This window comes from Lipotes vexillifer, unplaced genomic scaffold (assembly GCF_000442215.2).
Source record: "Lipotes vexillifer unplaced genomic scaffold, Lipotes_vexillifer_v1.1 scaffold142, whole genome shotgun sequence".
In the NCBI taxonomy this organism is placed as follows: domain Eukaryota; kingdom Metazoa; phylum Chordata; class Mammalia; order Artiodactyla; family Lipotidae; genus Lipotes; species Lipotes vexillifer.
The window spans coordinates 950,109-968,471 of NW_006795110.1; the positions used below are offsets into that span (position 1 = coordinate 950,109).

The following is an 18,363-nucleotide window of genomic DNA, read 5'->3' on the forward strand; positions in this document are numbered from 1 at the left end:
GCATTGGCAGGTGGACTCTCAACCACTGTGCCACTAGGGAAGCCCCGGGCCCAGCTTTTATCAGTGGGCATCAAATGGAGATAAAGGCTTGTGTCACTACTCAGTATAGTCCTGTGGTTGAGTGGGTGCTAAGGAACCAATTCCCCTGGGGTCATATCCTGGCTCTATGACTTACTAACTAGGTCATTTTTTTACAAGTGACAACATCTTTGTGCCTTGGTTTCTTCATCTATAAGACTGGGGAAATAGTGCCTACTTCATGCAAAGTAAAGATTAGGGAGCAAATACAAGTAGGGTGCTGGACACTTACTCCAAATCATTCTTTATAATGTTTGTGTAAAAATATTTACTATGTGCCAAGCTTGTAATCTTCATGACAGGCCTATGAAGTAGGTATTATTATAAGGATCCCCAATTTACAGCTTGGGAAACTAATGCAAAGAGATGTCAGGCTACTTACCTAGGGTCGTAAAGAAAGCAAATGGCAGAGTGAGGGCTCAGAGTGAGACCACCCCAGGAGGGTGGTCTCAGGGTCCCTGCACTTAACCACTATGCTAACTATGTTGCCTCTCAACAGCTAGCATTATCATCTTTCTTCTGCCAGCGCAGACCAATTATAGGTGCAAAGAGATCTAGGTCAACTGGTAGGCTGCCTTCCTCTAGCTCGCTTTCTGCTGTCCCTGGGTGCTTTTGATCTGCAAGGCAAACATCTTTGTTTCTTCTTCCCTCTGGTTGACTTTCACAGTCAGACGCCATTGAGTCCTCCCCTCTGACCCTGCCCTTGTATGCCCATCTGTGTTGCCCAGTTTTATATAGCTATATATATATACATATGTAATTGAATACATACACACATGTAACATATATATGTAATATATATACACACACACATATGTAACTGAATCACTGTGCTGTACACCTGAAACTAACACACTATTGTAGATCAACTATACCTCAATAATAAAATAAAATTAAATTAAATTAAAATGTCTGGACATGACCGCTGAGATTCTAATTTAATTCACCCCAGAGGTGAGGTCCAGACATTGGTATATATATTTTTAAGTTCTCAAGGTGATTCTAATGAGAAGCCAAGGTTGAGACTGCTCTAAACCAGTGCTTCTCATGCTTGACTGCACACGAAAACCCTCTGGAGCAGGTTTAAAACACTCATACACACACATGCACACACATCCAATGCCTGGGCTTCAACTCCCAGAGATTCTGATTTAATTGGTCTGGAGTGGGGCCAAGGCATCAGTGCTTTTTTCAAAATGTGCCAGATGATTCTAAAGCACAGCCAAGGGACTTCTCTGGTGGTCCAGCAGTTAAGACTTTGCCTTCTAATGCAGGGGATACAAAGACTTTGCCTTCCAATGCAGGGGGTACGGGTTCGATCCCTGGTCAGGAAGCTAAGATCCCACATGCCTCAGGGCCAAAAAACCAAAACATAAATCAGAAGCAATATTGTAACAAATTCAATAAAGACTTTTAAAAAATGGTCCACTTCAAAATAGATTCTTAAAAAAAAATAAAGCACAGGTTTGGGTTTTCAACCCAAACCAATATCTATTACTTGACAGAGGATAATTGAAAAGAAATAAATCATAGTTTATCTACCTTGTAAGCTCCATGAGGACAAAGAATTTTGTCTGTCTTGTTCACTGCTGTATCTCGAGCATCAAAAACAGTGTCTGGTACATAGTAGATGCTCAATTAATGTTTATTGAATGAATGAATGGTTTACTGGTCTTCAGAACCTTCCCACTTGCCCCCATGGGCAAGTCTGTTATAATGCCTCTGGATCTTTTTTTTTTTTTTCATTTCTTAAATAGGAGCAATAACTCACAGGGCTGTCATGAGGACTGTATGAGACAACATATGTAAAAGTGCTTCATAAATTAGAAAGAAATGCAACAATGCTAGCTAATTTCACAGAAGAAAATTCAATATCCTGTTTTCTCTTCCTGTCTCACCCCCTGAATTTTAATTCTCTTTTTACTCCTACCAAATATAGTTCTGCTGAATCTCCTGGGTCCCATTAGAAAGTCCCCCAACTGATCTTACCCCAACCTAGGCTCTTCCCTGATGGTGGTAGAAATACTTTCCTTCCCTAAACCTCACTTTCAGTACAGCCCACTCCCCATTCACTGTGACTGAGAACATGCATAAGGGTTCCAATTCTGGATTCTCAACTTACTTCACAACTCTTAATCAAATTATTTCCTCTTCTCTGAGCCTGTTTCTTCATCCAGAAAACGGGGATAATAATGGTAACTCTCATGGAATCGTTGTGAGGAATAAATGAGTTGATGATTCACATATTGCCAGGCACAAAGTAAGCTCTTAACAATAATAATAAATGCCATGACATATATATACTAACAAACGTAAGGTAGATAGCCAGTGGGAAGCAGCCGCATGGCACAGGGAAACCGGCTCGGTTCTTTGTGGCTGTCTGGAGGGGTGGGATAGGGAGGGTGGGAGGGAGGGAGACAAAGAGGGAAGAGATATGGGAACATATATATATGTATAACTGACTCACTCTGTTATAAAGCAGAAGCTAACACACCATTGTAAAGCAATTATACCCCAATAAAGATGTTAAAAAAATAAATAAATAAAGTATACAATTCCAAAAAATAATAATAATAATAATAATAAATGCCATGGCTATTTTTGTCCAAAGGTTCTTTAATTTTAAAAAAGACGGGATCATCTCAGTGCAAAAGTAAGGTGGGGTAATCTAGCTGTGACATCTGTCACTTTCTGACATCTGGAACTGATATGACTAGCCAAATAGAAGTGCAAAAACATGCTACTAGCTCTCCCTGTTTGTCAGCCAGCAAAGATGTATATAGCACTTACTGGATACCAAGGCACTGGGGGAACACAACTCCCACCCTTGAGGAGTCTGGTGGGAGACCTAAACCCTTAAGAAAAAGATCATAGCCTAGGCACCACTGTCGATTTGGCAGCGGTACATCCTGATTGCAGGCTTCACAGTGTTGGTAATGGCAGAAATTACAAAACAGGTAAGGGTAAGCATTAATACAGCAGATTTATTAGATAATATGGAAAGGTTTAAAGAAATACAAACAGGTTTTGGTTTCTTTGATGAGTTATGGGGAGTTCTTTATATATTCTGGATGTTAACCCCTTAGCATATATATGATTTACATGATATAAACATTCTTAAATGATACACTAATTTGAAAAGGGCTATTAAAGGATGGATGCATTACAATAACTTCCTCTTACAAAACAAAAATGAAACATTCATAAGGAAAAATATTAGAAGAATATACATCAGAATGTAGCCAATTATTATATCTGGTTGATACCAAGAAGGATTTTTGTTTTATTGCTTTTTTCTTTGTGCTTTCTATACTTCCATGTTTTCTGCATCAAATATGTATTATTTTTATAATTAGGGAAGTTATCATTAAAGTTATTATTATTATTGGTATTAAAGGTAGAGTCCTAGAAAAAAAAGAAAAGAAATACAAACACCTATCTCCTACTAGGCCACTTAGTCATTCAACAAACATTTGCAGTGTGCCTACTTCCAAACTAGATGCTGGGGAAAAAGGGATGAGTCAGCCACTGTCTTTGTTCTCAAGGATGACAATACATAACAGTTTGGGGGTGGCTTTTTGTTTACAAAGTCTTTTCCATATGGGATTTCATTTGATCCTCCTGAAAAAGAGAAAAAAGGCTCAACACTGAAATTACCCCATTAGCAAATACTGAAATTGGGCATTATCCCTTGGCAAAATGAGCAAAATTAGCCAGGTTCATAACCAGGGCTTCTTTCTACGTCTAAAGGCCTGTCCCTAGCCCACAAACACCTAATATAACTCTGATGTCCCTTGGGATGGAGGAAACCGTTCAAACTCATCTGAACTTATCAGGATCTGAAGGCCGCAGTAGTTCTACCTTATTTCCAAAGCCCCACAACCTTTAAAACAGGCTTTCACTCTTCTCGGGAGAGAATGCTAACTTCTAGCTTATGGTTCATCTTGGGGCCAGGAATGGCCAGGCTGTTCTTCCAAGTTTCACAGAAGAGGGTCATGTTACTTTCAAGAGGTGGTAAAAGAAAGGAAATAAAAATGAACTCAAGAAAGTTCAGTACATAGTTGGCAGTCTCTGCCTCAACGATCTTCTCCCAAGCTGGGCCACATGGAAGAACCAAGGGTCTCAAAAGTGAACAAAGCACAGCAGGAGTACAGCAGAGAGAGTCAGAGGAGGCTGTAAAGATGAGGGAATGTCTGGATGGATGGATGAATAGCAGTTTTCAGGAAGACAAGAGAGAAAAAGGCTATGGAAGCTTTCCTTGCCTCTGTGCTCTATGCTTTTCACCTAAGACCCAGCAGCCTGCAGTGAGGTTATCTCCCTCCACACTGTCCTCCCAACTAAATATCAAGACTCAAGGGCAAAAGGTATGTCTTATGAATTCAGCGTCACCAATACCTGGCACAGGGCCTGGCACAATCTTAATACAATGAGCTAGGTAGGAATTAGCCCTTGAAGCCAGCTCTAAATCACCAGATTAGAGATAAACTGCTTTCCTTTATTAAAGAATAAGAAAATTAAAGGCAAAAGATAGCTCAGTTCTGCCTAAACTCACCATTTCAAAGCACATTTAAACAGAACACAACCAAGTTTTAAAACAGATGTTGAAGAAATGCTGTCTATATTTTCCCATCTAGAACCTAGAAGCAACAAGCCCTCACAACGAACAATTAGCCCTAGTTGTTCATCATAGATAGTAGACATTTATCCTGGAGACTCAGGCAGGAGCAGCACAGCCCCCGCTAACAGCAGACAGCAGCCCGTGCATCTGGAGGGTAGACGTTTTGTCACCATAAAGAGAAGCTCTGCCAGGCAGAATGCAGCATGGGTGGAGCTGGCAGCAGATGGGGTGAGTTAAAGAGGATGGGGGTTAGGAAGGGGAGTCTATACATTTCTTAAGAACAAGGTCTAGCTCTCATATACATCTGTATGCCTGGTGCCTGGCCTGGCCCCGGGCACCACAGGACCACCTGTACTCTTGTGCAAGTTGTATTCCTACAAGGGCACCCTGCCAAGGGGTCTCAAGTTGGGGACAAAATTCAGCCAAGCCCAATGCCCTGTCTGACTGCATGTGGACTTTAATTATTATGTCAAAATTGGTCCACCCAGAGGATGCTCTATTTTTAAATAGTTATGACCAAAACAAGTGACTATTTCTAACTGCTATGCTCAAAGAAATTGCCTTTGTCTAACGGTTCCACCAAAAGGAGTGGGTTTTCCTCATTGCTCTATCCAGAGGAGGTACCTTTTTTGCCATCCCTCTTCTTGGAGGGGACACCTATTTGCCATATATACTACCAGCTCCCACTGGCATCTAACAGGAGTGCAATACATGCTAACTGGAATGGAAGGAGTCCTCACCTTCACTGGATCTTCCTCCCCACGTGCAGCAGATAGTTTTGAAACTACAGGCACAAAATGTAAAGCCTCTGTGTGAGTCACTAACATTTGTTTCCTAAATCTACCATTTTCATTAATTTGGAATTATGGGGGAAAAGATTTCACTGTGCTATTTCACAATGGGGAGTAAACTTACGTAACGCATTATTCCAAGAGGTAAAACAGGTTAGAAATTGGAATACAGTGAGACTTAGCTATCCAGAAACCTCAAGACATGAGTCTCTCCTAAGAGCAAAGTTTCCTGGGAGCTGGACTCTTCCCAAACTTTTTCATAAACTTTTTGTTTAATTTTCACCATTCTGAGTGCAACTCTTCCTCAAAACACACTTCTCAGCCTTCTTAACCAGATTCCTCTGAAGATGCTGCTGCCTCTTCTTGATGCCTTGTTTGTTATCTTCCGCATCAGCTGTTGCTGGGGACACAAACTAGAAGCGTTGCCTTTAGTATCTCTTCCCTCTGATCACAGCAGGGAGAGGGGATACTAAAAGTGGCCTCCCAAAGTTTTCTCCTCTCCCTTGTCACCCTTGTCCCAGCATTTCTCAGGAGCTGATGACAGGGTCACCTAAGTGGATGCCTCAGGACTCCAAAATAGCCACAGGAGAGGTTCTGTGCTCGAAGTCAGTGCAACCACCGACCCTGGAGACGCCTTTAGACCAGTCCTCTTCCTTTCTCTGGGCAGCTGCTGGCCTAGATTCACATTCTAAAACTTTATTTCTATTGGGATCATGGAGAGGATAAAAAGAGAAATACTTTTTCTTCTAAACTGCATTTGTTGAAGTATAACAGATATGGGTTTAAAACTACTGAACACAACAACCTATACAATTGTTCTATTATGCACTGTCATTAACGTAATAATCTACCTGCATGAAATGGTGTGCCACGTAAGAGAACTGAGGAAAGCACCAAGTCCAATCTAGATGTTGATTCAGAGGCAACCATTTCAACTTCTATTTATGATTTCTGGCATAGCCTAATTTGGTACACTAACTATTACAAAGTGGAAGTTCCCTTCCTCTTCCCTGTACTCCAACAACCCTGTGCATAGTGGAATCTTAATATTCTTTTGCAAAGACAGGTAAGTTGAGGTCGACTTGTAGGGATCCAACCCAGTAACGTCAAGAGTGATATTAAATAACTACAACATAAGAAAACAAAAGTACTGTTCTCGTCTAAAATGTCAGTGGTTGTTGATGACGTGTTATAACCAAAAAATGTAAAATAAAAGCGAGAGAGAGGCATGGACATATATACACTACCAAACGTAAGGTAGATAGCTAGTGGGAAGCAGCCGCATAGCACAGGGAGATCAGCTCAGTGCTTTGTGACCACCTGGAGGGGTGGGATAGGGAGGGTGGGACGGAGGGAGAGATATGGGAACATATGTATATGTATAACTGATTCACTTTGTTATAAAGCAGAAACTAACACACCATTATAAAGCAATTATACTCCAATAAAGATATAAAAAAACCAAAAAACAAAACAAAACAAAAAGACGTTTAACTTTACCTTAACATATATTTATTCTTTTTATTAATAAAATTAATGGCTTCATCTTTCTAATTTCCTGTTCTCTTATAAAATTTAAAAAGTGTATTATCCAGTTTTAAAAAAATAATATACTTTATCATACAGAAGACCAGTTGGCCTACAAGGCCATGCCCTAGAATGGTGCTGTCCAATATGGAAGCCACTGTCCACATAGCACTATGGAGCATTTGAAAGGTAGTTACACCAAACTGAGATGTGCTGTAAGTGTAAAATTCACATTGAATTTTGAAGACCTAGTACAAAAGAGAAAATAATGTAAAATACCTCATTAATCATTTGAATATCGATTGCATGCTGAAATGATACTATATTGGATATACTGGGTTAAATAAAATGCATTATTAAAAAAATTTTTAAGTGTATTATCTAACTTGGTATTATTGCTGCTATGAGTTTATCCATGAGGTCATATTTTGTCACTTACTTTAATCTAAGCCTGTATTATAGTTCATGCTCATTATCCACAAATACATTATAAATTTTCAAACTCTGGATGGTCTCTTCCAGCTTTAACCGTCTATACCACAACAGTGGTTCTCACCCACGCTTGCACATTAGAATCACCTGGGGGTCTTTTAAAAATCCTGGTTCCTGGGCCTCATCCCCCAGAAATTCTGGTTTTATTGGTATGGGGTGGGGCCACAGCATTAGTAATGTTTTTAAGCTCTCCAAGTAATTCAGATTTGCAGCCAGGGTCTATATCTTTTACTCTAATTTTAAAAATAAAAAATGCAACCAGACAAGCAGTGTGAAGGATTCTACTCAGGGAGATGACTGAATTGCTTGGTGGTCTGGGCATGCTGTAGACACTACCAAGGTGTGCCCATGACCTTGAGGCTGCCTGGTTGTAAGATTAGGGCTTACTGGCTCCAAATCCATGCTGGTGAGAGACAGACCCTCAGGCAAGCTGCCAAATAGGTCACTGAAGCATCCTGAGGCCCCAGAAGTTTTGTGAGAAGGTGTTTCTTCACCCATAAACCAAGCTGGTTCTGTAAAACTGGTGAGCCAAGCCAGAAGCCATGAAGCCATCCCAAGGGAAGAGGTGACCAGAGAGCCGGCAGGACATTTGGACGAGGGCTCTGCCCCAAGGCAGGGGATGCTGCCTAGCTGTGCAACCTGGGTCCATCCTCTGCTGCTTCATTAAAGCTCCTCCTTGGCGTCCCAACCTGGCGGGTCCTCGTGGTCAGCCAGCACCACATATTCTGTGACAATAAACATCTCAGATCTACCAGAACTCTCGGTGGTGCCTCGGCTTCAGTTCCAAAGAATTTGCCCCCTTGGTTGGTGAGGCAGTGAACAGATGTCAGTGGGGGAGAATGAAGGGAGGAGTCAAAGGAAAGGAAAATCCTCGGATTGGGAGAGATGAACCCACAGCCGTGGCTCCTCCGTGGGCACACAGGCAGGCATTCTTTACATATTCTGCAAAAGGGAAGAATGGCTGCAATTCGGAGCTGTTTAGGAAACATTATAACTTCATCTTGACAGTATCCCCATCCAGGTATTTCAAAAGGTTTTGTGGAATTTCATCATCTTAGTATTTAGTGATCATAAGCAGGATTGTGGCATATGGGCCCGGCATTTTCCATACGTTATTCTGGATCCTCACGACAACCTTCTGAACTGGGGAGCATTAACCCCCTTTTAAAGATGAGGGAGTGTGGTTCTGAGACACCCAAATCAGTGTTGGGCAAGTCAGAATTAAACCCACAGGTGCTGCTTCCAAATCCCAAGATCCTTTTCCTTAATATGTCATTCATTGTTTGGTTTTTCTGTTTATTAATACATGTACATTTAGGAAATTTTGAAAAATACACAAAGGTACAAGAAAAGAAAACACACCTGCTCCCATAATCTCATAAAGATAACCACTGCTATCTTTGTTATTGTTTGCTATCATTGTTATCACCCTGAGATAACAACGAATGTTAACATTTTGGCACATACCCCTCCAGCTTCTTTTTTATGTATGTGCTTTATTTTGGATAATATCATACATGCAACTTAATACCCTGATTTGTCACTTAGCATTTTTTCACACATCTCCACATATCCTCATATATTTGTTTTGAGCACGATTTTTCTTAGTTGCCTAGATTTGTACCACACATAGACCTGTCAACATTTATAGAACCACACCCATATTACTGTTTTCATTTGGGGGTTAGTATAAATAACCCAAAGATGCAGTGAGGATCTGCAAACATTTTCCCCACAATATCTGATCATTTCTTTAGCATAAGGTCTTGGAAATGGAATTACTGGGTCAAGGGGGGAAAAGAGCATATAACAACACCACTGGAATTGCTGACAGCTGTGATGCAAGGCCTCCTGCGAGAGCGGAGAGCACCCAAGGCTTTCTGGTAAAGTAGACCTCACTCCCCTCAGGGCCTGATGGTTGGGAAGAACAATATGAGTTTGACTACTTCACAGATACTGGGAATCAGACTATAAATTGCCAGGCAGTTAATTACACTGGTCTCAGAAGCAAATGATTCCACTTAAAAACAGCTGAATCATTTTTAAAACTCATCTTCTCTTTGAGTCCGTTTTCCAAGGGAAAAAAATATTTTTCTGATTTTCCCCTAGATGAATTACAGACCATTCTTAAGAATCTATGCTATTTAGAAAGAAAAAATAAAATAAAATAAAACATACAGTCAAACCTCAAATGTCCCCACTCACAAAACGGCAGGGGCATGAATAATATATTTTGCCCTGGAATGCAACTGGATCCACACAGCCCGGGACATACAGGCAGGTAGATTCTTGCTTTCTCTGCCTCTTTCTATCTCACTGTGGCGTGGAGTGCCTCCTGGCCTGGACATCTTAGGGAGACCTAGGACTTGGCTCTGCAGAGCAGGGAGGAGCCAAGGTCACCCAGGTCTCATCTGCCCAAGGATAATGAAAACCTGAACATAGATCAAGAAAATCTGCAGTTCCTATTATAGCTTCATTTGGACCTTCCTAAGGCTCTCTAGTATCCAGCTCCTTGGTCAGCAAACAGGATGTTAGAGCTCACCCACCCGACCTCCACCCTGAGGGCTCACTCTGAGTCAGGAGGTGCCTTGCGCCCTCTCCTCCTGAATCACTTGAGTTAGTTCCTCCACCACACTAGCCCTCTCACATATCCAGGGCTTAGCGCAGGCTACCTTCTGAGCCAGGAATTCCCTCCCCTTTCTTCTTCAATTGGCCAGCTCCAGATCATCCTTCAGAACTCAGACACCACATCCTCCCCGAAGCTTTTCCAAGTCTCTGAGCTGAATTAGGTGAGCTTCCTCTGCCTTCCGATGACCCCCAGGCTTGCCTCCATGGCAGTACGATGATTCCAGGCTCTCCCCGCTGGACCATGGGGCTGCATTCTAGCTTGGCTCTATATCCTCAGAGGCTAGCACAGGGCCAGGCCCAGGGTCAGGTGCTCAATAAATGTGTGGTGGTTAGAAAGAAGGGAGGAATTGAACTTAATAGATATTTATTAAGTGCCAAGCACTATTTTAGGGACTGGAGATATGGCAGTAAAAAGAGATAAAATCTCTGCCCTAAGGATGTTTACTTTCTATTGAGGAGCTTACATTTTTGAAAGAGAGAGAGGGAGGGAGGGCAGGAAGGGAGGAGGGATGGACAGAGATTGCTCAAATCTCCCAAATTAAAGGACTGAGCCTAATGGTTTGTACACAATTAGACACACTGCCTCACACACAAAGCATCTTGGTGCAAGCCTACTTGTGCAAACACAATCCACACATCTCCTATTTGTGGCATTATTAATGTAGCCTTGTCCATTAAGTTTTTGCCATCCTATGGAGGTTCCTCAAAACATTAAAAATAGAACTACCATATGATCTAGCAATTCCACTTTGTGTATTTCTCCAAAGAAAATGAAAACGCTAATTCGAAAAGATACATGCACCCCTGTGTTCACTGCAGCATTATTCACAATAGCCAAGATATAGAAGCAACCTAAGTGCCATCAAAAGATGAATGGATAAAGAAGATGTGGTGTATAGATACAATGGAATATTACTCAGCCATAAAAAAGAATGAAATCTTGCCATTTGTGACACAGATGTACCTAGAGAGTTTTATGCTTAGTAAAATAAGTCATACAGAGGAAGACAAATACCATATGATTATACTTATATGTGGAATCTAAAAAACAAAACAAATGAACAAACATAACAAAACAGAAACAGCATCATAGATATAGAGAAAAAACAGGTGGTTGCCAGAGGGGAGGGGGTGGGAGGGATGAGTGAAATAAGTGAGGGAGATTAAGAGGTACAAACTTCCAGTTACAAAATAAAGGAGTATTGTGCGGATAAAGTGTAGAGTGTGGGAAATATGGTCAATAATAATGTGATATCTTTGTGTGATGACAGATGGTAACTAGACTTATCATGGTGCTCAATTTGTAAGGTATAGAAATATGGAATCACTATATTGTGCACCAGGAACTAACATAGTGCTGTAGGTCAATTATACTTCAAAAAACATACAAATAAACTCACAGAAGAAGAGATCAGATTTGTGGTTACCAGAGAGGTTGGGGCGAGGGGAGGGGGAACTGGCTGAAGGTGGTCAAAAGGTACAAACTTCCAATTATACAATAAGTAAGTACTAGAGTTGTAAGGTACAACATGATAAATATAATGAACACTGCTGTGTGTTATTTATGAAAGTTGTTAAGAGAGTACATCCTAAGAGCTCTCATCGCAAGGAAAAATATTTTTTTCTTTTTCTTTAATTTTGTATCTATACGAGATGATGGACGTTCACTAAACTTATTGTGATAATCATTACATGATGTATGTAAGTCAAATCATCATCCTGTACACCTAAATTTATGCAGTGATGTATGTCAATTATATTTCAGTAAAACTGAAATAAAGTAAATAAATAAAGTGAGAAAAAGACATTGCCATCCTGTGTACTCTAACTTGAAAACTTCAGTGAGGGCTTATCTGAGTGAAATCATGGAATTCTTTGGAGCAGGGAAGAGCTGAAAGCTTGAACCAGGAAGGTTAAGCCAGTGCTTCCCAACAGAGGGTAGAAGACTCTAGAAGGCCATCTAGATAACTCTGGAGGAGTTATCACAAGAACTCCATGAGTCTGCAGATCTACCAAGCATTGTTCATCTACTGAATAAGCATTATTTTACCTATGTATGAAGAGAAGGTCATCGATTTTAAACCTACAAATTCATGTAAAAGCATTGCTGAATTCACAGTAGCACTCTATCACTGTTTGCGTTTTTTGTTTTTTTGTTTTTTGTTTTTTTTTTACCATAGGGAATTCTAAAAGTCCAAATTCCATCCTTGGACCGCGAACCAGACTAAATGGAAAATCCTATGGGGTGTGAACTGGGGTCCATATTCTGGTTATCTTCTTTCCCCCACCTAGAAAAGAAGACCGGATACCCAGGCACCCTGTGCTGTTATGCTGGGAAACAAGATGGCATCAACCCCTGCAGACTGGGAGCTCTTCGAATGAACAGCCTGTGGGTCTCTAAAACCCAGCACAAGGGTTGGGGGCAGGGAGGAGACAGGACCCAAAGTTGTGCCCTTTCTTCAAAGTTAGAAAATAATGATCTGAGGAAAAGGTGATCTGAGTCCCTCAGAAAGGGTACATAGATCAGCAAAGCTAGTAAGCCTGTTAAGCAACTTAAGCTTTGAAGAATAATAAATCCATACTTTGGAAACACGTATGTTAAACACATTTTTGGTAATAATTTTACTTTCTCATTCCCCTTGGCTTTTAATAAAAGTACCTTTGGAAATGCCAACCAGGCTCTGCTGTAATAACAGAAAATAGTCAGGACGTGGGTGTGTGATAAGATGTGTCCACAGTTGGATTAAAGGCTATCAGGGAGAATAGCAAGTATAAAGATGACAGAAGGATTGTGAGGGAAAGATCCAATGGAAAGGTGACCTTCAGAAGACTGTCAGTGTCACTAGCCCAGCCACCCCTTCCCAACTAAAGATTATTTTTCCAAGGCTATTTCTACTGAAAGCTTAAAGGAGACTGTTTTAACAAGGGAGCCTCTTGCCTCACATCTATTCTCTACATGATGCAAGGTTGACCTTCCTTCCTCCTCTTCACCTCCATCTCAACCCCCAAGTCCCAACTGCAGAAACCCCAGGAGGCCTGTTCTCTAGAGAACCCCTCAGTTCCCAAAGGTAGCAGTAGTTACTCCTTATCCTGAACAAGTTCCAGCTAGAAAAAACGCCACGGCAGTGACTCTCAATGAACAACTGACTTTGAACTTAGCATCCCTGAAGAGGGCAGAGCACTGGCTTGGATGGCAGAAGCCCTGGCTTCTAGATCAAGGCCTCATGCCACTGACCTGCTGTGTGACTTAGCCAGTGCCACATTCCCCAAGAGGCAGATTAAGTCCATGCTTAGGGCACCAACAACAGGAGTACAAAAGAGAGAGAGAATAAAAGAACCTAATAAAAAGCCATTTTAATTTCAACATACAGGTGGAACTTCAAGTAATCTTTTAAAATAAAATTTTATTTGAAGGTTTAATATTGTTTCATTTGGAATTAGGTATGGAGAGGCACTATAATCTTTCCAGCACTTAGGGCTACTAAAGGTCTTGATCCAGCTGGGTGCCTTTGGACAAGTCCCTTCCTTTTTCTGGGCCTCAGTAGTCAAGTATTATGGTGCCCATAATGGTTAATGACCAAATTTTTGGGGTCACAAAGTACAAACTGACTCCACCCGAGCCAGAGAAGTACAGAGACAAATGATACAAATTCACTGCCCTCCTCCTGACACCTAATCAACTCCATAAAGATCAAAATTGAGCCCAAGAGCTATAATTTAAATCCTCTCCTATTACTCTACTATTCTGTCATCCTGACGTTTTTATCGCTTTAGCTGTTGATGTATCTAAAAAAAGGAGAAGATTAAATTTCTTGTTTCTAAAGCAGAGGAAATTCTAGTGGACATTTCGGTGTCCAAATTTCCAGGGAAGATGTTTTCAACACATGGAAATACCATGAAGCAGACCAGGAATTTCATGGTACTTAAAAGAAAATGGGCTTGCTCCCCCTCCCCACTCTGTCAAGCCAACTGTCTCAACAGTTTCTGGGGCTGACATGTAGGACAGAGACAAAACTGAGCCCTGGTAGAGTGCCTGTTCCAAGTCCTCCAAGCTCCTCCTGCTCCATCCAGCTCAAGCAGGCCCCTCCTCAGTAGCCATGACAGTCAGGTTCAGGGTCTACCATACCTCATCTATTGATAAACTGACTGCAGTCTAGAGGTGAAGTTTCCATTCTTCATCTCCATATAGACTTACAACAGTCTCCCCTCACACTGGAATTATGATTTAAATATACATAAACCAGCTGTCCTTTATGATTCGGAGCCAGAGTTGCCACAAAGTTGGAAAATCAAGAGGCAGGAATTTTACATAAAGGTGAAGAGGGAGTTTCCACCATCTACCCAACTGGCTGTATTCAAGCCAAAATCATTGCCAAGAAGGAACAGAGCATCTTTCCCACAGCAAGTTCATGGGCTAGTGTAACATGATAGCTCCCCAGTGTTATTAAACATACCTAGCCATTGTCTAGTGCTTCAGTGACTTCCTTGCTTGCACAGGAGATATACCCCCAGGCCAATGGCCTGATTGCTTTTGTAATTATCATTTAAGCACCTACAAACATTAAATAGATGTTTGAGGGAGAAATTGGAAAGCTTGGATTGACTCAGCATATGGTGGCAGGAATGGAGCTATTTCCCACTGGCTTTGACCATGCCATTCTTGAGATGAAGAGTACAGAATCCAGGACACGAATGCAATAAAGCGGGTCACATTCAAAGCCAGATGTGAGGAAAAACGCAAGTTATAGGCAGGGTTATGCCAAGGGTGCGGCAACAGCTACAGATCCACAACCAGAGGAGCCTGGTGCAGTCCTGAAACACGCCCTCTCCTTTTTCCAACCCCCATCCCCCACCCCAGAACAGTTACAAGAGCTTCTGGGGCAGTCTCAAAGGGGTTCAAATTACTGAAGAACAGCCTTCAGTGGAGAAGAGGGTGTTGCCAGGCAACCAGCCCAGCCCAGTCCCACCCTTGTGACCTTGAAGATGGTGGGGACACCACCCCTGATTGTGGAGAGGAACACCGTGGACTCCTTTAGCATCAACTTTCTCCTCCTCTGTCTTTCTCCCTCTCCTCTCCCTGTCCTCCCCCTGCTGCCTCCCTGCCCGGCCCAGCCTTCAGTCTGGTCTCTGCAAGCCTGAAGTCTATGGGCCAGTCTGACTTGTCATTACTCAGTCCGGAGGTGGCAGCCAAGCTGTCCCCACAGGAGGCTACAAACTGCTGGCCTGTCAGGCGTCATTCACTCTGGCCATGTTGCTTCCAAACCTTCCTTCCCAGTTCTTTCCTGCCCTCATGACCAAAGAAACAGCTAGAGCAAGAATCTGGGGGAAATCCAGCCAGATAGAGGATATACAGGGTAAAATGCTGACTGGGAGTGCCCACCACCAGCAAAATGGTCAGTAATGGAGTAGGAGCTAGGAGGAAAAGATACAGGGAAGAAAAGAGCAAGCCTTGACAATGGTGGGGGGAAAAAAAAGCATTTTTAATTAGGTTCAAAATATAATATGCAACCTGCTTGAACACCTTGTTGAAGCTTATGCCTGAGCGACACGGGGGTGGCCAGGTGGTGTACTGATTATGCGCCCCAGCTCCCTTTGCATTTGGCACTTGTGCTCAGATCATTGCTGAGAAGGCCTAATTTAAGTGCTACACAATCAAAACTCCTGAAGAGAAAAGTGTGCAGTGGGAACCTCAAGCGGAGTCTAGGGTAGGGCATTAGACCAGAAAATGGAAAACCAGAACTTGTTGCCAAATTAAGGTAGCTGTGTTCCATTTACGCAGCAGGCACCTCAGTACCTGAGCCTGCAGATAGGTACACTCTCAAAGGCAAGTAGCCACACCAAAGATGAGAGATAGCCACTCTCCCAGCTCTTGCAAATTTCAAAGAAGCCAACCCAATGCAATTTATCCTAAGAATTGCTCCCTTCCTTTAAGAGCTCTCCACTGCATGAAGCCATCTCTTTCCCAAGGCAACTTGGTGAAGCCATTCCTTCCCTCACATGGAAAGGACAGAAAGGTGCAAACTGGAAAAGTAGAGCCTCCTCACTGTCCTTAACTTACCCTGCTGCACTCAGTAGGTGGCTCTCTGCAAGCTGTGTGGGGATTTGGAAAATGACTCCCCAAGCTGACTTATCAAATTTCTCCTAGGCTAATCCTGGTAGTCAGTGGGACCTCAGAAAAAAAAAATCAGCAATGACCTTCCTACCCTCTCTGTTAACTGAGAACTAACCAGACCTAAGGCCCCAGCTTTTCTGCTCCCCTGCCATGCAGATTTCTGGTCCCATGTCTACGTTCCACCTGGCAGTCAACTGTGTCTTCCACCTTCCTTTCCCCACAGGACCCAGTTCATTTTCTCCACAAGTGACCTCCACCATCAACATCAGAGGTCAGAGAGTTTTGGGAAAAGGGGTGCCAGGGCCTACGACACCTATTCTGTGGAAGGCGTAGGAGGGAGGTGAGGTCTGCAATGGAGAGGGGCTGACTCAGACACTTCTTTCCCAAGGCAGCTGGAGGCCTGCAATCACAAGTCAGTCAGTAGCCATATTCTGCCTCCATCTGAAACTTCCTGTCCACACTGCTCTTTCTCTCCCCTAACTTTCTGGTGGCACCAATTGGCCCTGGTACCTGGCATGCCCCAGCTGAGGTCAACACTTCCAGCACATTCAATCCCCTTGCTTTCTCCAAAAGTCCCACACTCTAAAGGATCACAGCATTTCCATGGAGAGAGGATTCCCCATGCAAAGTGTTGGGGTCCAAAGTAGTAAAGCACAAGGGCTCGCGTTGCCCTCCTGCCCTCTCACGAGTCCTGCGTGCTCAGCCAGAGCACCACTGGGTGTCTCAGGCATGGCTGATTTCTAAAGGTATCACAGAACTGATGACAGTTGCTTTAAACGGTTCTCCCAAGCAAGTCTGTGCAGCCGGACCCTAGGGGTAAGGGGTCAGAGAAGCCGGCTGGGAGGCGGAGAGTCTCTCCTCCCCACCACACCCTCCGGCCTCTCCTGGAGCACCAGCTCCGAACTCGCGGGGAGAAGCGGGTGGGTGGGCTCTCAGACGCTTCTTCGAGCGAGAGCCGCGATCACACTCCAGCACGAAGTTGCACAGGTTTAAAGTCGGTAGGCACCGCCCGCCAGGGCTCCTGCCTCCGCGTAGGTGGCCGGCGGCTCCGGCGCGCTTTCCGAAGTGACTGAGCTCCTAGACTGGAGCAAAGACGCCAGCGGCGCGGCCATTTGGTTCCCGACTCCGCGAAGGCTAGGACGCCTCGGGCCTGGGGGCGGCGCCGAAGCGGTCCGGACCCAGCAGCTCCCGGGGACCCCCGCAGGTCCCCCTGCCTTCTTCCCCAAGATCCCCAGAAGGCGGCCGCCAACCCCAGGGCCGGGAACCCCGAGGGCATATGGCCACTCGGGACGGCGCAACCGGATCCAGGAGCAGGAAGTTCCAGCTGGAGTGCGGCAGGCGTGGAATCTGGGAAACGGGATCCCCTCGTTCCCTGAGGGGAAGGGAGGGGAGGGCCGAGGAGGGGTGGGGAGGACGGGGGAGGGGTGGGCGCAGAGCGGGCGCGGGCTGGCGCCCCCAGAGGCGGGGTGCACGCGGGGCCGCGGGCCGCCCGGGCGCGGCTTACCTAGCTCTTCCTCGTCGTCCTCCGGGCCGAGCAGGCGGCAGGGAAGGCGGCGGCGGAGGTGTACGGTGCGGCGGAACAGGCTGTCGGTACGGCGCCCCAGGGCCAGCAGGTGCCCCTCGAGGTCCTCGAGCAGAGCCAGCGAGTGGCCGCAGAGGTCGGCGAGCTGCCGGAGCAGGCTGAGCGCGGCCAGGTGGCTCACGTCGCGGAGCTCGGTCAGCGGCTGCGGTGGGTTGCGCGGACACAGGCGCTGGGGTACCACTGTGCGCCTGTAGAACGGCATCCCGGGCGCGGGCGCGGTCGCGGGGGACCAGCCTGGCGGCGCGGCCGGCTCGCCCCGAGCGGCACCCCTGGCCTGAGCGCCCCTGAGGGGCGGCCCCAGCTCCGGGTATAGCAGGCCCCTGGGCGCGGGCCGGCGAGCGGGCAGGCGCCAAGCCGCCCGGGCGCGGCTTACCTAGCTCTTCCTCGTCGTCCTCCGGGCCGAGCAGGCGGCAGGGAAGGCGGCGGCGGAGGTGTACGGTGCGGCGGAACAGGCTGTCGGTACGGCGCCCCAGGGCCAGCAGGTGCCCCTCGAGGTCCTCGAGCAGAGCCAGCGAGTGGCCGCAGAGGTCGGCGA

General features: G+C 44.7%; 1 protein-coding gene across 1 annotated transcript in view; it reads right to left on the reverse strand.

Annotated features, from left to right (window-relative positions):
* NHSL2 (NHS like 2) overlaps positions 1-18,030 on the reverse strand; it is a 277,932-nt gene extending 259,902 nt beyond the window's left edge. Inside the window, exon 1 of the mRNA XM_007467467.1 lies at positions 17,751-18,030. Within this exon, the coding sequence (XP_007467529.1) occupies positions 17,751-18,030 (280 nt within the window). The remainder of the gene's footprint in view (positions 1-17,750) is intronic.
* Between the last annotated feature and the right edge of the window lie 333 nt (positions 18,031-18,363).